Genomic DNA, 20,991 nt, shown 5'->3' with positions numbered 1-20,991 from the left:
TCGGAGCACATTTAAGGCAGGCTATGCTATGCTATGATGTTTGGTAGGTTAGGTGTGTATTAAATACAATTTTTTTTTTTCAGATGGAGTCTTGCTCTGTTGCCCAGGCTGGAAGGCAGTGGCACTTGGCTCACTGCAACCTCCACCTCCGAGGCTTAAGCAATTCTCGTGCCTCAGCCTCCAGAGTAGCTGGGACTACAGATGCCTGCCACCATACCCAGCTAATTTTTGTATTTTTAGTAGAGACAGGGTTTCACCATGTTGGCCAGGCTGGTCTCGAACTCCTAGCCTAAAGTGACCCACCTTGGCCTCCCAAAGTGCTGGCGTGAGCCACCGCGCCTAGCTAAATATATTTTTGACTTACAATATTTCCAATTTACTATGGGTGTATTGGGACATAACCTCATCATAAGTCAAGCAGCACCTGTATAATTATTTCCACCTCTCAGGTGGGAAACCCAGGTAACTGCCCCAAGATCGCACAGCTAATTTCTTTGGACAGAAATGGTGCTGGTCCACCGTACATCAGAGCCTGCAAACACTCAAAAGAGACACTCCCACTCTCACACACACATTAACCAATCTTATTTCCCGTTAGACCCCAGAGACTCTACACACACGCCCAGCACAGAGCAGAGCTGGGGAAAAGGGCCAATGCCATGCCAAGAGTAAAGAGACCTTGGGTGCAGGCAGAAAGGGTCGCTGATGACACAGAGGGTCCGGCGACCAGAATGAGGCAAGAAGCTCTGCCCAGCCTCGAGGACCCTCGCTCCCCGCCCCGCCTTGTGACCCGCTCCAGGCACAGTCAGATCCCTTTGCTGGGAGGTTCCGTGCCCAGCCTCAGCCTCGAAAGCTCCCCTGCTTCCTCTCCTTCTATCCCCTAACCCCTACTAGAGAAGTGCCCAGAATGGATACGTTACCCTGCCAGGACTGTGGCTGCACTGGCTTTCGCTGACAGGAGGTGGAGTAGGAGGCACCACAGAAATTTTGCTGCCAAGGAAAATACAGGAATAAGAAATAGGTTGTGAACCACGCAAGTCATTAGTTTTACAAATACACAAAATGTGCCATTATTCTATAATTCTAGTTCTCCGCCTTTTTTTTTTAAACTGCCTCACTTTTTGGAAAAATAGCCAGCAGCCCTGCTTGGACCTGCTGCTCTATGAGGTGCATGATTTCTTGGTATCTATATGAAGGCGATGCTGCCTAAAGTCTGGGTACTCCGCCCCGCTCAGTGATGCGTTCTGAAACAGCCTGGGTGCTCCGGCCTGGACCTGCCACCTGGCTGCGGGGGAAACCCCTGTCTCCCATCTGCGCTTCTGTGTTCTCTTCGCACAAACCACACCAGCAGAAGTGCCAAAAATGTTGTGGATGTGAGAATCGACCACGAAGCAAACTGGAAGCTTGTGCTAAAAGAAATGGGAAAGAATAGGGGAGGAAAAAAATGAAAAAGTCTTGATATTGGAAAATTTCACCATGGGCCAAACAAAATAGCAGCTGGTGGGGAGCTTTCAGAAACACTTTAATAAATTGAGTGTAATCAGGTGTGTGAATTATGGCCAGCTTCATGACTGCTCAGTTTTTAAGAATTTTGTGCAAAGAAGTTCACATCTCTCAGGCCATTATTCAATTCTATCAATCTTTATTCCATCAGTATCTCTAACGCGCCAGGCACTGGGTAAGGTGTTAGAGATACGCATCATTAATCAAAGCACATGCTTGCTTTAGAATTTCACTTAAGTGCAATTAAACATAATATTTAGTTTCTTTATAACACTTCAGGAGAATTTAAGAAGTAGAGCTGAATGTTTAGTGAGAAAATACTATGCTAGCTAGAAGGTTTCTCATGAGAATCTGGAAACATCTCTGCTTTAATCTTTTTCAGGAACTTTATCTTTAAAAGAAAAAAAAAAAGAGTCACATTCCAAAGCAGTGACATGTGAAAGTCAAGAGACCTATAAGTTCTTGCAGAGTGTCCTCTGCACTCCTGCTCCGGAGGGCCTGGGACGGTCTGTCCTTTGTAACACTCACCTCAGCTTCTGATAAGATTGCAAGAGCTGCCCTCCAACTGTCTGATGTTTGCCTGCGAGAGATATCCATAGAGGGCATTTATTATTAAGAATAGCACTTAGCTGATGTAAATACAGGAAATAGTAGATTAAAATTATTTTCTCTAGTATCATTTCTTGTGATTAAAAAGTAAGATCATTTTGAGGTGATAGAAATGTTCCAAAATTAGAGTGTAGAGATGGTTGTACAACTTTGTAAATTTACTCAAAATCATCGCATTGCAGACTGAAAAGATACATTTTATGTTACGGAAATTATACTCCCCTAAAGTCATTTAAATATACACACACATTACAAAACCATAATTGTTGGGAATGACTACTTTTATTAAAAGTTGATATTGGATTAGATTTTCTAAATCTTCCATTCATCCTTTGGAAACATTTCATAATGGAATGAATCTATTCCCGTAAGCTTGCCTTGTGATGAAGATTAATCTTTTAAAAACCGTAATCTACTTATTTCTAGTTATAGAGGCTAATAATTTCCTAAATAAGACTGCATTTGATATAATACTCTTTTTGTTTCAAGAAAAGAGGTTTTTATGATGTGTTAAGACCCCAGAAATAAAACTCAGCATGTTCCCAGTTCTGTGAACACAGTGTTCCCTGGCCAAATGCATAGGAAGAGACCAGTCCTCGCCCAGCAGGGGGCTGGGAAGCAGCATTCTCCTGCTAAGGGAGGTTCCCAGAGGGCTCCGCTGTGCCCAATACACAGACCAGAACACCAGGCCTGCCACCCTGGGAGGCAGTCTAGCTCCTGTGCCGATGCTTGGGGGATTTTAGACATTCCACAAAAAAAAAACATTTACATATGGAAACATCACTTCCATAAGACCCACTGAAGGACAGACAGTAAGAAAATCAGATGGGCTGGCCTTTGGGAGGGCAAATAGCATCTGATGTTAAGCTCTCAACACCAAGCCCCAAGTCTCAAAGGAAGAAGGCAGCCCCTAGGTCGGGGTCCTTAGCCAGGCTGGCCACAGCAAGTGCAGGAGTCTTTGAAATCATGGCTGAAGTTCCGAGTCCACCTGCCTGTGTGCATTTTCTGGGGTTCATCTGGGGGACATCTGGCTTTCACAGGATTCTATAAGGCGCCTGTGACCCTTCCCCTCCCCATTAAGAAATACTTCTCTAAGACAGAACGAAAAGGTACAAACACAGCCTTGCCTGAAGCCCGAGCACTCAACTGGTAGGACCAGCTGGTCAGGGACGAAAGCTGGCACCTGCAGGAGCCCCCTGAGAGAAAACACCCAGGTCTAAGCAAAAAAAAGAGACAGCCTGACTGCAACGTGCTGGCCACGGAAGCAAGAAAAACAGCCACGCTGCTCATCCTGCCCATACTGGGGCGAGCACAGACCTGGGAGACAGCCAGCGCACAGCAGACTGCGGGCGGCGACATACCACAGGGCGCTCCTGTCTCTGGGTCCCCCATGCCCTACATGACCTTACAGCCCTCACCTGTCACCCTGTCCCCAGGTCTACATGACCTTACAGCCCTGACTGTCACCCTGCCCCGAGTCCCTCCTACTCTACGTGAACTTCCAGACCTCACCTGTCACCCTGCCCCCAGGTCTACATGACCTTACAGCCCTCACCTGTCACCCTGTCCCCAGGTCTACATGACCTTACAGCCCTGACTGTCACCCTGCCCCGAGTCCCTCCTACTCTACGTGAACTTCCAGACCTCACCTGTCACCCTGCCCCCAGGTCTACATGACCTTACAGCCCTCACCTGTCACCCTGTCCCCAGGTCTACATGACCTTACAGCCCTGACTGTCACCCTGCCCCGAGTCCCTCCTACTCTACGTGAACTTCCAGACCTCACCTGTCACCCTGCCCCCAGGTCTACATGACCTTACAGCCCTCACCTGTCACCCTGTCCCCAGGACTACATGACCTTACAGCCCTGACTGTCACCCTGCCCCGAGTCCCTCCTACTCTACGTGAACTTCCAGACCTCACCTGTCACCCTGCCCCCAGGTCTACATGACCTTACAGCCCTCACCTGTCACCCTGTCCCCAGGACTACATGACCTTACAGCCCTGACTGTCACCCTGCCCCGAGTCCCTCCTACTCTACGTGAACTTCCAGACCTCACCTGTCACCCTGCCCCCAGGTCTACATGACCTTACAGCCCTCACCTGTCACCCTGTCCCCAGGTCTACATGACCTTACAGCCCTCACCTGTCACCCTGTCCCCAGGACTACATGACCTTACAGCCCTGACTGTCACCCTGCCCCGAGTCCCTCCTACTCTATGTGAACTTCCAGACCTCACCTGTCACCCTGCCCCCAGGTCGCCCCCACTGCTCTATGTGACCTTACAGCCCTCACTGTCACCCTGTCCCCAGGTCCCTCCTGCCCTGCGTGGCCTTACAGCCCTCACTGTCACCCTGTCCCCAGGTCCCTCCTGCCCTGCGTGGCCTTACAGCCCTGTCACCCTGTCCCCAGGTCCCTCCTGCCCTGTGTGGCCTTACAGCCCTCACTGTCACCCTGTCCCCAGGTCCCTCCTGCCCTGTGTGGCCTTACAGCCCTCACTGTCACCCTGTCCCCAGGTTCCTCCTGCCCTTCGTGGCCTTATGGCCCTCACTGTCACCCTGCCCCAGGTTCCTCCTGCCCTTCGTGGCCTTACAGCCCTCACTGTCACCCTGTCCCCAGGTCCCTCCTGCCCTGTGTGGCCTTACAGCCCTCACTGTCACTCTGTCCCTGGTTTTGGCAACAGCATCCTGAGGCACAGTCACCAAAAAGCCACATCCCTCTTAGAGAATCCGAGGCTATCACACTACCACCTGGAACCCTTCAGTGACTCCCTATGGTGCGGCCTGAAGTCCAGGCCCACGTGGCTTCCAGGGTGCCCCACCCTGCGGGGTCACCCCTCTGCCTGCAGGCCTTGCCCTTTCACTCCAGCAAACCAATTGTCCCTTATTGCCCTTCCTACCCGGTGAGGCCGGCCCTGCCTGCACGATTACTGTCACCCCCACCTCGTCTCCTCGTGCTATCCCCCGCGGGCAGTTCTACCTCAGGTCCACATCTCAGACCCCAGCTAGGAAACCTCCGCTTCGGCCCGGGTCACAAATCCCCTGCCTCCCCGCTGCGGCTCCTGCACGGCCCGGGCGTGCGTGTAGCTCTCTGCTGTCCCCTGCCGGCTGCAGCGACGCGGGGCACAGGCGGGGCCTGGGTCAAGGCTGGAGAGGGAACGTTGCGCTCTGCTGGCACCAGGGAGGGGCCCGTCACGGCTGCTCAATTCCGCCCTATGACAGCAGCCACAGGCAGTAATAAAGGGCAGGCGTGCCCGTTCCCACGAAACTTCATGGGCACTGAAATCTGAATGTGTCACAAAGATTATTCTTTTGATTTTTTTTTTAACCATTTAAAAATGTAAAACCTGGCCAGGTGCGGTGGCTCACATCTGTAATCCCAGCACTTTGGGAGGCTGAGGCAGGCGGATCACTTGAGGCCAGGAGTTCGAGACCAGCCTGGCCAACATGATGAAACCTCGTCTCTAATAAAAATACAAAAATTAGCCTAGCTGGGCGTGGGGCACACGCTTGTAATCGCAGCTACTCGGGAGGCTGAACTCAAGAGGCAAAGGTTGCAGGGAGCCCAGATTACACCACTGCACTCCAGCCTGGGAGATAGAACGAGACCCCATCTCAAAATAATGATAATAATAATAATAATAATAATAATGTAAAACTCACTCTTAGCTCACAGGACATATGAAAGCATGCAGGGGGAACCGCAAGTCCCAGTCTGCCCCCTGCCCTCACTGCCCCAGTTGTGGGCTGTTACTCTCGGCAGGGCAGGGGTTGCTAGAGACACAGAGCCCCAGGCAGGCTCCAGCCTGCAGAGCCCCAATCCCATTGGAGCAAGACCCGGGCGGATTTGAGTACTCAAGGAAGTTGGAGCAGCACTGCCCTGTGTGGCTTTTACCAGCCCACTGTTGACTGTCATTTCACTTCTCTTTGATTCCTCAGTTGTTTCTTCCTAGAAGCTTCCTTAAAGAGCCCTGAATTTTGACCTCTTGTTAACATGTCAGTATTCACGCAAGGAGCTGTGAGATGCTCACAGACAGACATCCCTCAAGAGGCAGGTGTTTTGGACCAAGGGCCCCCACCATGCTGCCCGGTCTGGCTGGCGAGTGACTTTAGCAGGGATACCCGTCTTTGCCAGGGACGGGAACAGCTGCGGGCCAGGGCCCAGGTCTGAGGCTGCCAGGGCTTGTCTCAGGCACACGGCTGGTTGGCAGCCGTGTCTGCCAGGCACAGCACGGCGCATTTTGCACACATTTGCTGCTCGGGTGGTTGCCAGGTGTCATCCCAATTTTTTTTTTTTTTTTTTTTTTTAAGACAGAGTCTCGTTCTGTCGCCCAGGCTGGAGTGCAGTGGCACGATCTTGGCTCACTGCAACCTCCACCTCTTGGGTTCGAGTGATTCTCCTGCCTCACCCTTCCAAGTAGCTGGAACTATAGGCGCCCACCACCACACCTGGCTAATTTTTTGTATTTTTAGTAGAGACGGGGTTTCACCGTGTTAGCCAGGATGGTCTCAATCTCCTGACCTTGTGATTCGCCTGCCTCGGCCTCCCAAGGTGCTGGGATTACAGGCGTGAGCCACTGTGCCAGGCCCCCAATTTTATAAATGAAGAGCGAGGCTCAGGGATAAGATGTCATGGGCCCAAAGTCACAACGTCTACAAGTGACAAAGCTGGATTTTGTACCACAACTTGCCTAAAAAGCCTGCAGGAAGTCAGAAAGTGTACAAATATAACTTAGGGAGGGGGTAGGGACAAGACCAAAATGGGGATAGCCGAGGGCTGTACAGACACAGGGTCACTGCTCTGTTTCTTTCTGAACATTTTCTTAATACAAAGCCGGGGGAAAACGACCACCTGGAAACCAACAACCACGTCCCAGAAAGCTGAGTAACCTTTTTTTCCCCCTCTTGTTTTTGAGACACGGTTTTACTCTGTCACTCAGGCTAGAGTGCAGTGCTGTGATCACAGCTCACTGTACCCTCTCATTCCAGGGCTCAAGCGATCCTCCCACCTCAGCCTCCTCCAGAAGGCAGAAGGGACCAGTCGAGGCCAGGAGTTTGAGACCAGCCTGGGAAACTTAGTGAGAGTATGTCCTACAAAAAAAAAAAAAAAAAAAAAAAAAGTTTTCTGTTTTTTTTTTTTTTGAGCCAGAGTTTCACTCTTGTTGCCCAGGCTGGAGTACAATAGTGTGATCTTGGTTCACTGCAACCTTCGCCTCCCAGGTTCAAGCAATTCTCCTGCCTCAGCCTCCCAAGTAGCTGGGATTACAGGCGTGAGTTACCACGCCTGGCTAAGTTTTCTACAAAAAAATTTCAAAATGAGTTGGGCATTGGGGCATGTGCCTGCAGTGATCCTCCCATCCAGCCACTCAGGAGGCTGAGGTGGGAGGATCGCTTGAGCCCAGGAGTGAGAGGCTACAGTGAGCTATAATCGCAGCAGTGCACTCCAGCCTGAGTGACAGAGTAAAACCCTGTCTCAAAAACAAGAGGGGAAGGAGGAATCTAGACACACAAGCAGATGTGCACAGAGGGGAGTCAATGGGGAGACAGTCCCGTGAACATCGGGGCAGAGACTGGGGTAATTGCTGAGACCCACTAGAAGCAGGAAGAGGGAGGCAGCGTTCTCCCCCAGCACCAGCAGAGGAAGCTCGGCCCCACTGACACCTCAATTTCGGCCTCCCAGCCTCCAGAACTGGGAGATGATACATTTCTGTTGTTGGAAGATCCCCAGGTTGTGGCACTCTGTTACTGCAGCCCCAGGAGGCAAATCCAGAGGCCGCAGGTGCTTGAGTGACTACCTGCCTCTCCACTGTCCCTTTCTGCCACCCCCATCCCCTTCGCTCAGCCCCAGTCAAACAGAGCCTCCCAGCTGCCTGTGCCCACTCCAGGCCTTGTGCCTCTCCCCACGCCTCCTCCCCATTAGAATAGCTCTTCATCTACACCCCAGCTCACACTCCTCCATCTACACCCCAGCTCACACTCCTCCATCTACACCCCAGCTCACACTCCTCCATCTACACCCCAGCTCACACTCCTCCATCTACACACCAGCTCACACTCCTCCATCTACACCCCAGCTCACACTCCTCCACCACCCTTCTAAGAGTTCATTTACAGAGATTCCATGACTGTCCTCACCAGGCTGGTCCCACTGTGGTTACTGTGCACGCCTGCACTAAAACTCCTCTGACTCCACTGTAATCAATATGCATCTGTCTCTCCCCTTTTTGAGGACATGGCCTCATCTTCTGCATCTCACTGTCCCTGGTACCCAGAAGAGGGCTTGCCATATAAGAGGTGGTGGTTATAAATACAACAACAGGCCAGGTGTGGTGGCTCACGCCTGTAATCCCAGCACTTTGGGAGGCTGAGGTGGGAGGACTGCTTGAGCCCAGGAGTTCAAGACCAGCCTGGGTAACATAGCAAGATCCCATCTCTACAAAATAAAATTTGTTTGTTTTGTTTGTTTGTTTATTTATTTATGAGACAGAGTTTCGCTCTTGTTGCCCAGGCTGGAGTGCAATGGTGCGATCTCGACTCACCGCAACCTCCGCCTCCCGGGTTCAAGGAATTCTCCTGCCTCAGCCTCCTGAGTAGCTGGGATTACAGGCACACACCACCACGCCTGGCTAATTTTGTATTTCTTAGTAGAGAAGGGGTTTCTCCATGTTGGTCAGGCTGGTCTTAAACTCCTGACCTCAGGTGATCTGCCCACCTCGGCCTCCCAAAGTGCCGGGATTGCAGGCGTGAGCCACTGCACCGAGCCTATTTATTTTTTATTTTATTTTATTATTCTTTTTTTTGAGACAGACTCTCACTCCATCACCCAGGCTGGAGTGCAATGGCCCAAACACAGCTCACTGCAACCTTCGCTCCCCTGGTTCAAGTGATTCTTCTACGTCAGGCTCGGAGTAGCTGGGATAACAGGTGCACACCACCTCGCCTGGCTAATTTTTGTATTTTTAGTAGAGATGGGGTTTCACTATGTTGGCCAAGGTGGTCTCGAATTCCTGAACTCAAGTGATCCTCCCACCTCAGCCTCCCAAAGTGCCGGGATTACAAGCGTGAGCCACCACACCTGGCCCAATTTTTAAAAAATAAATAATAATAAAAAAAGAATAAGTGAGTCACAACTTCCACCCACAGCAGGGCTCACAGCATTGTGAGGATTCACACAAACTATAGATTGAGGCAGTGGGGAGTCAAGAGCCACCGCGTGTGGCTCAAAAACCAGTCCTGCCCCTGAAGCTGGCATGTCTGTGACAAGTCATTATCCATCTATGCATCCATTTCTCAGCCTAGAAATAATAGGGATGAAGCAACTCATTTCAGCTACTGATACAAATCCCTATACATGGATGACCATCTCAAACTGGGCTCTGTCACGGTGTCAGTTGAGGACGCCAACCCCCAACCATGCCAGCAGCCTGGACTGCAATTCCTGCAGCAGATGCGGGCCCCATTGCTCCAACTCTTCTCTCCCGGGTGACTCGGTTCACGGGGAAAGAGCACACAGGGCAGACTCCCTGGAATGTCCCACAGCGACTCCATCAGCCCGCCAAGGCGTGTTGCTCGTAGCTGGCGGAGGGTTTTCAGGTCCTGAACTGCATCGTCAGTGTGGTTAGGCCTCTTTCAAAGCAGGATCAGCAAATTCCCTCCTCCACTGAAAGCCCCCACAGCAGCCCTGTGTGCGGAAGGTCATGCACACCCACACGGCATGGGTCACGCTGCGGCACTACAGGCAGGCAGTCAGGGGAAAGGCGGCCTTCCCTCTGGCCACCTCTCTGCTGCTGCCTGTGGAGTGGGAATAACATCCCGTATAAGAAACTATACCCTGGAGTTCCAAGTGCCACCAAAGGAAAGCCCAGGAGGGGCTATCTACACGGAGCCTCCATGGGAACTGGGCAAATGTGCCCCTTCCTCAACAGGCCTTATGCCCACCCCCAGGAAATTTGTCATAATATATGGATCTTGTTAGAACAATACACTTTGCTGTATCTGACATAAACAATCATCACAATCAATACACAATATAAGGGGGTATTTGAACAACATCCCCTTATACAAGTGGCTCCCTTGTGCAGTGTCCGACCTGTGCCACTGTAAGTCACAGTCCTGAGGGTTGACCCACACTGAAGTTTGAGTTTTCTCCAAATGCTAAAGAAAGGTGAGCAAAACCAGGGGTTGGAGTGGGTGTTGGACAATACAGTTTTAAACCAATCTATAGTTCACATATTCAAAATGGAAAATCTCTCTAAAAGTCTGACCTAAAAAAATCCCTCAGCATGTAAAGAATCATGATATCCAGCCACAAATGGTTTTAGAGCAGGAGTCCAGAGGCTTTTTTTTTTTTTTTTTTTTTTTTTTTTTTTTGAGCCAGAGTCCCACTCTATCACCCAGGCTGAAGTGCAGTGGCGTGATCTCGGCTCACTGCAGCCTCTGCCTCCTGTGTTCAAGCGATTCTCCTGCCTCAGCCTCCTGTGTAGCTGGGATTACAGGTACCCACCACCACGTCCAGCTAATTTTTGTATTTTTAGTAGAGACGGGATTTTACCATGTTGGCCAGGTTGGTCTCGAATTCCTGACCTCAAGTGATCTGCCCGCCTCTGCCTTCCAAAGTGCTGAGATTATAGGCGTGAGCCACCACGCCCAGCCCAGAGCCATTTTAAGCATATTTTAGTCCTTAGGAAAATTTGAGCTAAGATAGCACTGGCTCCAAGCCACTGTCCCAGGACGAAAGAAGACACAGAGCAGGACTGTGAATCAGCAACCAGTGCCTTCCAGGGAGCAACGATTACTAACGGAAGATTTACAATCCTGTGGGCATGAAGCATCCCCCATCCGGCATCCTTCTGCCACCAGACATTACTCTTCTGCTTAGTGACAGAAGAGAACAATACCTTTTCCCTTTAATGAAGCTACCCATGTCCTATCAGGCAGACACTCTGGGCAGTAAGTCTTCCACTGACATACGCTCAAGGCCAAGGGTGACTGGTTCAGGTTTGGTACCTGGGGCAAGAAGGTCTAAACTGCTTTTCAGCATCCTTTGGATTTTCTCTTAAAAAAATGAATATAAGCTCTAGGAGCTCTCTATATATTCTAGATGTTAATCTCTTATCAGATATGTGATCTGAAAATATTTTCTCTCATTCTGTCGCTTACCTTTTATTTTGTTAATAGTGTCCTTTGATGCACAAAAGTTTTTCATTTTGATGATGTCCAATTTTTCTCTTTTTTATTTTGTTCCCTGTGCCTTTGCTGTCATAGCTAAGAAATCATTATCAGATCCAATGTCGTGAATCTTTCCCCTGATTGACTGACTGATTTGAGACAGGGTCTTTGCTCCATCACCCAGGCTGGAGTGCAGTGGCACGATCTTGGCTCACTATAGGTTCAAACGATCCTCCCACCTCAGCCTCCCAAGTAGCTGGGGCCACAGGTGTGGACCACCATGCTCAACTAATTTTTTCTGTGTTTTTTTTTTTTTTCGTAGAGATGGGGTTTCACCATGTTGTCTAGGCTGGTCTCGAACTCCTGGGGTCAAGCAATCCACCCATCTGGGCCTTCCAAAGTGCTGAAATTACAGGTGTAAGCCACCACGCCCAGCTTCCCCATTTTATTCTAAGAAAACAAGAGCTCTTACCTTTAGGTCTTTGATGCATTTTGGGTTAATTTTTATATATGTTGTTAGGTAAGGGTCTGGCTTACCTTATTTCACTTAGCATTTGCTAAGTGAAATAAGCCAACTTTTTTCTTTTGTATGTGGATATCCAGTTTTCCCAGTGCCATTTGTTGAAAAAACTATCCTTTCCCTACTGAATGGTCTTAGCACCCTTCTTAAAAATCATTTGACCATATGTGCATAGCTTTATTTCTAGGCTTTCTATTCTATTCCATTGGTCTATATGTCCATCTTTATGTCAGTACCACACCGTTTTGATTACTGTAGATTTGTAGTAAGTTTTGAGATCTGGAAAGACATTTCTCCAAAGATGACGTACAAATGGCCAATAAGCACATGAAAAGATGTTCAACATCACTAATTATTAGGGAAATGCAAATCAAAGCCACAACAAGATACCACTTCACACCCATTAGGGTGGCTACTATCAAGAAAATATAAAATAAGTGTTATAAAAATAAGTGTTGACCAGGTGTGGTGGCTCATGCCTGTAATCCCAGCACTTTGGGAGGCCGAGGCAGGCAGATCATGAGGTCAGGAGATGGAGACCATACTGGCCAACATGGTGAAACCCCGTCTCTACTAAAATACAAAAAAAAAAAAAAAAAAAAAAAAAAGTCTGGCGTGGTGGCGTGCACCTGTAGTCCCAGCTACTCGGGAGGCTGAGACACGGGAATCGCTTGAACCCCGGAGGCAGAAATTGCAGTCAGCCGAGATAGCACCACTGCACTCCAGCCTGGCAACAGAGAGACTCCATCTCAAAAAAAAAAAAAAAAAAAAAGTGTTAATAAGTGTTAGTGTGGATGTGAAAAAATTGGAACCTTTGTGCATTGCTAGTGGGAAAGTATCATAAAATAGGGCAGCAGATGCTGAAAATTCCATGGCAGTTCCTCAATAAATTAAACATAGAATTATCATTTGATCCAGTAATTCTACTTCTGAGTATAAACACAAAAGGATTTAAAGCAGGAATTCTAATAAATATTTGTACACCAGTGTTCCCGGCAGCATTATTCACAATGGTCAAGAGGTGGAAACAATCCAAATGTCCATCAGCGGATGAATGGATAAACAAAGCATGGCATATCCATGACACAGAATCCACAAAGAGAAATGAAATTCTGATACATGCTCTACAACATGAATGAACCCTGAGGACATTTTGCTAAGTGAAATAAGCCAGACACAAAAGAACAAATACATTATGATTCCACTTATATGTGGTACCTAGAGTGGTCAAATTCATAAAGACAGAATGTAGGACAGTGGGGGAAGGGGAGGATGGAGAGTTATTGTTTAATGGGTACAGGGTTTCAATATAGCTGGATGAAAAAGCTCTAGAAACAGATGGTGGTGATGTTTGCACAACAATGCAAATATACTTAATGCCAATGAACTTAATGCTTAAAAATGGCTAAAATGGTAAATTTTATATTGTGCATATTTTGCCACAATTTTAAAAATGAACATGAAGTTCTTAAATTCAAAATTATTTCCTATTTAAGTACATATGTGTCTGCTCTTTTAAAAAATTATTCATATGAAGAGGTAGTTTAACAGCAGCAAATTACTCCCTAAAAACTAGCCTAATGAGTAATTTTGTCTAAACATATCAACACATGAATCCTTCATTCAGAAATCCCTTCAGTTCAATTACTTCACCTGGGTTTCCATGTTGTTCATTGAAATAGGAAAAATAATGACGGGCATGAAAATGTTGTCGTATTTTACCAACTGATCTTCTAGAGTAGAGGTCAGTAAACTTTTTCTGTAAATTTTTTGGTAGAAAATTTCAGGCTTTGCCAGCCATAAGGTCTCTGTTGCAACTACTCAACCTGTTGCAGAAGCAGCCATGGATATGAGAATGAGTGAACATGGTCATGTTCCAATAAAACTTTATTTACAAAAGCAGGTGATGGGCCAGATTTGGCTTGCAGGCTGTTGTTTGCCAACTCCCAAAAGAGCAGGGAGTATTTAGTAAAATAAAATATTGACGAACCTGATAACCAGCCCACCTAATCACAGTTCTTCCTCCATCCCAAAAACAGTGAATCAAAACCCAACGAAGCAAGTAAGTAGTGGAGTAGTCATGACAATTCAGGACCAAGAAGTAGGCTGCCTAAAGTGACCTCATTATCAAGGAGTGACAGACAGGGCTCAGAGGACATCAGGAGACATACAGACAAAGAAGCAGTCCCGGAAGGAACGCAGGCACTCAGAAAGCATCAGGGAAACTCCAGTCATCCAGTTAAGATACTTGAGATACAAAAAATATCTAGGTTAAATTCATGTATTCAAAGTGACTTGGACCTTCTAATCAATTCAATTTTTGTGTTGCTACTATGTGCAAAGCCAAAGGCATCATGAAATCAAAAATGAATACAATCAGCCAGGTGCAGTGGCTCATGCCTATAACCCCAGCACTTTGGGAGGCCGAGGTGGGCAGATCACTCGAGCCCAGGAGTTCGGGACCAGCCTGGGCAATATGGCAAAACTTCGTCTCTACTAAAAATACAAAAACTAGCCGGGCGTGGTGGCGCGCGCCTGTGGTCCCAGTTACTTGGGAGGCTGAGAGGGAGGACTGCTTGATCCTAGGAGGCAGAGGTTGCAGTGAGCCAATATCACTCCACTGCACTCCAGCCTGGGTGACAGAGTGAAACTTCATCTCAAAAAAAACAAAGAAAAAAAAAGAATAAAATCAAGAGCCTGTCTCAGGAAGATTATTATCTAGAAACACAGGGAGAAAGCAACAATTTTGAAGGGCAAGGTCTTATTACATTAATCATAAAATCTGATTTGATAGTCTTGACTCTACTTAGTTTAAATGGACCTGTCTAAAAATCTCTCAGAGACATGACAAGCAATCCAATCTGCTGGGAAAACACTACCAAGGCACACGTTCCTTTCAGTGGTGACATGTTTATCTTTCCTCTTAAGGATGGTAACAAAATATTCAAGAATAGGATCCACCTTTCCTTTAAAATAAAAGCAGCCCAGGCGCAGTGGCTTATGCCTACAGTCTTAGCAATTTGGGAGGCCAAGGCAGGTAGATCACTTGAGCTCAGGAGTTCGAGACCAGCCTGGGCAACATGGCAAAACCCTGTCTCTACAAAAAAAAAATACAAAAAAAAAGAAAAAGAAAGAAAGGCTGGATGCAGTGGCATACCTGTAATCCCAGCACTTTCGGAGGCCGACGCAGGTGGATCACTTGAGCTCAGGAGTTCGAGACCAGCCTGGGCAACACGGCAAAATCCTGTCTCTACCAAAAAAAAAAAGAAAGAAAAAGAAAAGAAAGAAAGGCTGGATTCAGTGGCACACCTGTAATCCCAGCACTTTTAGAAGCCGAGGCAGGTGGATCATTTGAGGTCAGTAGTTTGAGACCAGCTTGGCCAACATGGTGAAACCCCATCTCTACTAAAAATGCAAAAATCAGCTGGGTGTAGTGGCATGCACCTGTAATCTCCACTACTCAAGAGGCTGAGATAGGAGAATTGCTTGAGGGGAGGCAGAGGTTGCAGTGAGCCGAGATCGCACCACTGCACTCCAGCCTGGGCGACAGAGTGAGACTCCATCTCAGCAGAACAAAACAAAACAAAACAAATTAGCCAGGCGTGGTGGTGCATGCCTGTGATCCCAGCTACTTGGGGGGCTGAGGTGGGAGAATTTCTTGAGCCCAAGAACTTGAGGCTGCAGTGAGCCAAGATCCCACCACTGCGCTCCAGGTTAGGTGACAAAATGAGACACTGTCTCAAAAAAATAAAACAAAAGTCTATGTAAAATTTTTAAAATTTTTATCTGGGAAATAAACTTGACTTCATAAAGACATCCTCTTAGGAGTATAAGCACACATAAACTACGGACTCCATTTGTAATTCAAAGAAAGCTTTACAGAATCATCCTTGTGGAATCCATTTGATGAATTGCAGGGGTGAGGGGTGTTTACCGAGCAAACCAACGGAGAGGAAAGGCAGGCAGGGCACTGGGATAGAGTCAGCTATGTATTGACTGGCACCTGCTGCTGCTTTTTTTTTTTTTTTTTTTTTTGACACGGAGTCTCGCTCTGTCGCCCAGGCTGGAGTGCAGTGGCACGATCTCGGCTTACTGCAAGCTCTACCTCCCAGGTTCATGCCATTCTCCTGCCTCAGCCTGCCGAGTGGCTGGGACCACAGGCGCCCACCACCACGCCTGGCTAATTTTTTGTATTTTTTTTTTTTTTTTTAGTAGAGACGGGATTTCACCACGTTAGCCAGGATGGTCTCCATCTCCTGACCTCGTGATCCGCCCTCCTTGGCCTCCCAAAGTGCTGGGATTACAGGCATGAGCCACCGCGCCCGGCCTGGCACCTGCTTCTTTTAACTCATGAGCCTGAGTGTTTCAAGCCCACACAGCCAATCTGAGGCCGTCCTCGTAACCCTGTGATGGGACGGATCATGTCTAAACTGCCCATGCGGAAGAATACAACTTGGAAAAGTCACTTGAAGAACTCAATCACGTTTACTGCTGGGAGGGAGGGATAAAGGTCATTTTCCTTCATAATTATAAGATACAATAATTAACCTGGTTAGTTACATGATGAATTATTGAGAGAATTATCAGAGGCTATGTTAAGCCTTAGCCTTTCTAAATTATTTTATTTCTCTAATTATTAGAAATACAGTGAAAGTCTGAGTAGACTGCTTATCTATTACATTTAACCATTTCTTAACTTAAGAAAGTTTAATATTGGCCGGGCGCGGTGGCTCACGCCTGTAATCCCAGCACTTTGGGAGGCCGAGGCGGGCAGATCACGAGGTCAGGAGATCGTGACCATCTTAGCTAACACAGTGAAACCCCATCTCTACTAAAAATACAAAAAATTAGCCAGGCGTGGTGACAGGTGCCTGTAGTCCCAGCTACTCAGGAGGCTGAGGCAGGAGAATGGCGTGAACCCGGGAGAAGGAGCTTGCAGTGAGCCGAGATCGCATCACTGCACTCCAGCCTGGGCGACAGAGGGAGACCCCGTCTCAAAAAAGAAAAAAAAAAAGTTTAATATTAATATTGTCATCTTTCTGCTTTTAAGCTTGTACATCAAGTAACATAATGTCATGGTTGTTAAAAAAAAAAAAAAAAAAAGTAAAGGATGTGCATTTACAGGGAGGAGCCAGAAGAGGGCATCATTTCTATATGCTTAGCAGATGCCAAAAGAGGAGAGATGAATTTTCAGCTTGTTTTCTAGTTATTAGTGATCTAAAAAAGTTCCGTCATAATTGTTTACTAATTTTGTTACTTTAAAGTACATTTAAAAAGTTACTTGGGGAACTGTTAAACAGTCACTTTTTTTTTTTTCTTTTGAGATGGAGTCTCAGTTGCCCAGGCTGGATGCAGTGGCGTGATCTTGGCTCACTGCAACCTCCGCCTCCCGGGTTCAAGCGATTCTCCTGCCTCAACCCCCTGAGCAGCTGGGATTACAAGCATGTGTCACCATGCCCAGCTAATTTTTGTATTTTTATTAGAGACAGGGTTTCACCATGTTGACCAGGCTGGCCTCAAACTCCTGGCCTCAAGCGATCCTCCCACCTCAGCCTCCCAAAGTGCTGGGATTACAGGCATGAGCCACTGCCCTCAGCCAAACATTCACTCTTGAACCCCACCTGGCCCCACCAAATCAGAACCTGTGTGTGTGAGGCCAGGAAGGTTGAATTTGAACCAGTTTGCAGCTGATCCTGGAGCGTGGGTCCAGAAGCCACATTAAAAACCCTCTGCACGGATTGCCAAATGCCCATGGATGGAGGCACAGAAGGTGATGATGCCAGGTTGTCCTGGGGAGCTTCCTAAAGGCAAGAGATCCTATGAAGGTCTGGGTGCTTCGAATGCACTACAGATGGACCACCACTGTGACATCAAAGAAATTATTTTAAGACCACAGAACTAAATATCAAGTTATGAAATTTTAGGGGAAAAAGCCAGCCTATAATCAGAAAAATTTTAAAATAAATCAAAATATTTAAAATTTTTTGTACTATCTCTCTACAAAATGAAGAATTGAGGCTCTTTTTTTCTTGTTTTTAAATTGTTTTAATAGTTGAAAAAATAGCACAACACATATTACCACAATTTATTATTCTACACTGGATTCTTACTTATAGCTTGTCTACTTCCAAGGAAATCTGGGGGGCATTTTATCTTAAATTGCACATATCCAATAAGATCATCAAAAGAGAAATAAGTAAAAGCTAACAAAAAGGAAACTGGGCGCAGAGGGTGTAATGATTCCCTGAATTACTGCAACTGAATGTTGCATTTAGCTTTAGGTTTCCCCGTGCCAAAAAGGGAAGGAAGTCTACATTTGTAAGGTGCCTACTCAGTGCTGGGCACTGACAATGGACACTACTCCTTCTAACAGCACTTTTTGTGGCCAAATGAGTAGATCCCTGCTCAATTTATTTATTCACTTATTCCTTTACTCATAGCTCCTGCTCTCAAACATTCAAAATCTGGCTAGGGCCAAATCTCCAAGAGTTGCAGGTGAAGGAGAGGGCACCGTGTGTCCTCTGAGACAGCACCCGCTGGAGCGCAGGGCTGGGCACAAGGAGAGTGGTGCCCCACGCTGTGCCAATCAATGGCCCTGGGTTACAACGCAATGGGAAAGGGAATGGTTATGTAACAAATGGTACCAGGAACATCAAGGATTGGGAGGAAAAAAAATTAGATAGGGCCTCCTGATGACTGTAAAGAGTTAACATGGCGGCTCAGGCCTATAATCCCAGCATTTTGGGAGGCCAAGGCGGGCGAATCACTTGAGGCCAGGAGTTCAAGAACAGGCTGGCCAACATCACGAAACCCCGTCTCTACTAAAAATACAAAAATCAGCCAAGCATGGTGACATGTGCCTATAATCCCAGCTACTCGGGAGGCTGAGGCAGGAGAATCGCTTGAACCAGGCGGTGGAGGTCGCAGTGAGCCAAGATTGCGCCATGGTACTCCAGCCTGGGTGACAGAGCGAAACTGTCTCAAGGAAAAAAAAAAAAAAAAAAAAAAGTTAAGTAAAAATTAGAAGAAAATTAATGTGGATATTTAACCTATCACAGGATAAGGAAGAAGTCTCGAAACATAAAAGCAAAAGAAGAAATTACACAGGAAAAGGAGATTTGCCTGCAAGCAAACAAAAAAACTTCTGTGTGTTAAAAAAAAAAATTATAAAGAAGTCCATGTACTAGGAAGATAACATATGCAACTAACATGATTGAAAAGGACTAATCGCCTTCACATACCAAGAACATCTACAGAAGGTTGAAAAGTGGAAGATACTCAATCTTATTCGTGATGAGATGAATTCAAATCAAGACGATGAGAAAACCATTTTGCATGACCAATATTGTTTTGCGAAACTGATAAAGTTATCTGTTGGTTTGCTTGTTGGTTTATTTTTAAGGATAATTCCACACCCTTTCTAAAGGAGGCAACATTCCTAACCTTCATCTTGTTCTCTTTCTAGAAATATTCAGAGATGTGCCAAAGAGATATCTACAAGGATATTCTTTGCATTATTCTCATTTTAACAACATTATAAACTTTCAAAAATGCAACAGAAAACTGGAAATCCCCTAACTATCCAACAACAGTTATTTGGTTAAACAAATGATGACACATTCCTATGACGGGGTGAGATACACTCATCAGAAATCATATAGCCAAAGATATTTATGGACACCGAAAATGTTCCTTATAAATTATTACATGAAGAAACATTAGGATAAAACTGTACATACAATTTGATTTCAATTATGTAAATATATTAGCCTGACTCATGTGAAATTGCCTCTACTCAATAATTTTTTGCCTAAAAATACCAATTTCTTATGGTTCAACCTAAATACTTTTAAAAAGTCTATATATATGTGTGTATACACACACATATATTCACACATACAGATATGCACCCACAAGCATAGATACATACACTCACAAAAGAACAGAAATGATATATACTAAAATGTCAACAATTGTTCTCTGGGTGAAGCTGCTGTATTTTTAACATTGCTCTTTATGATTTTCTTCATTTTCTAGGTTTTAATTAATTTTTTTAAAATTTTTAAATTTTTTTTTTTTTTGGAGACAGAGTCTCACTCTGTTGCCCAGGCTAGAGTGCAGTGGCATGATCTCGGCTCACTGCAACTTCTACCTCCCAGGTTCAAGCAATTCTCGTGCCTCAGCCTCCTAAGTAGCTGGGATTATAAGCGTGTGCCACCATGCCTAGCTAATTTTTGTATTTTTAGTAGAGACGGGGTTTCACCATATTGGCCAGGCTGGTCTTGAACTCCTGACCTCGTGATCCGCCCACCTCAGCCTCCCAAAGTGCTGGGATTACAGGCGTGAGCCACCACGCCCGGCCTTCGTTTAATTTTTTTAGAGACAGGATCTCACTATGTTGCCCAGGCTAGTCTTGAACTCCCAGGCTCAAATGATCCTCCCGCCCTGGCCTCCCAAAGTGCTGGGATTACAGGCATGAGCCACTGCGCCTCGCATCTAGTTTTTTAGTGAATGTAATTTGAAATCATGCTTCAAAACTCAGAAAGTAATGGGAGCCAGAGTGTAGGAAAAAGGAAATTTGTGTACCCTGCCAGCCTATTGTAAATAAGCACACACTCCCAGAGGATAATTTGGCAAAACATCAAAAGCCTTTCGAGTATTCATACACTTGACCAATCATTCTTCTTCTAAGAATTTATCCCCCAAAAATAAACAGACATGACAAGATACCTGTACAAGACGTTCATCACAGAGTTATCTATAACATGAAAAATCAAATACAGTGATATACTCACAGACACTCGGCAACAGGTTAAATAAACTATAGTGCATATATTTGGTGTATTTTATGGAGTCATCAATACATTTTGGAAGAAGTCTTAATAACATAGGAAAATGTTTACGCCAAGTTGAATTGTAAAAGCAAGATAAAACCACATAGAGTCTGATCACAATACATTTGAAATTGGGTAAGTCTATCTGTGCACACACATATACACAGGCTCACCTAGAAAGAGGCTGGGAGTGTGCAGGTGTGTACACGTGCATGTAATTTACAGTAGTTTGGGATTGTGGTAGTATTTCCATTGCATTTAAATACTAGTCTGTGTTTCCCAAATGCTTGCAATGTTTGCATTACTTCTGTAATCAGAAAGGAAGTAACTTCCTTTCAAAGAGAAAAGGAAGCTCCC

General features: G+C 46.3%; 1 protein-coding gene across 23 annotated transcripts in view; it reads right to left on the bottom strand.

Annotated features, from left to right (window-relative positions):
- The window catches only part of SYTL3 (synaptotagmin like 3), a 117,834-nt gene that overhangs the window by 55,763 nt on the left and 41,080 nt on the right, over positions 1-20,991 (bottom strand). For 14 of the 23 annotated variants that reach the window (XM_054490262.2, XM_054490266.2, XM_054490269.2 and 11 more), the window contains 2 exons: positions 2,032-2,083; positions 921-990 (listed from right to left, as the gene is read on the bottom strand). In XM_054490262.2, coding sequence (XP_054346237.2) covers positions 921-990; positions 2,032-2,083 — 122 coding nt within the window. Of the gene's footprint in view, positions 1-920; positions 991-2,031; positions 2,084-14,957; positions 15,051-20,991 lie in introns of those variants that run through there. The other 9 variants (XM_054490255.2, XM_054490254.2, XM_063666784.1 and 6 more) reach the window with 1 other exon arrangement.

The sequence above is a fragment of the Pongo pygmaeus genome, chromosome 5 (assembly GCF_028885625.2).
Source record: "Pongo pygmaeus isolate AG05252 chromosome 5, NHGRI_mPonPyg2-v2.0_pri, whole genome shotgun sequence".
Taxonomy (NCBI): Eukaryota; Metazoa; Chordata; class Mammalia; order Primates; family Hominidae; genus Pongo; species Pongo pygmaeus.
The sequence above is the reverse complement of the archived record's forward strand: the minus strand, read 5'-3'. Positions and strand labels throughout refer to the sequence as shown.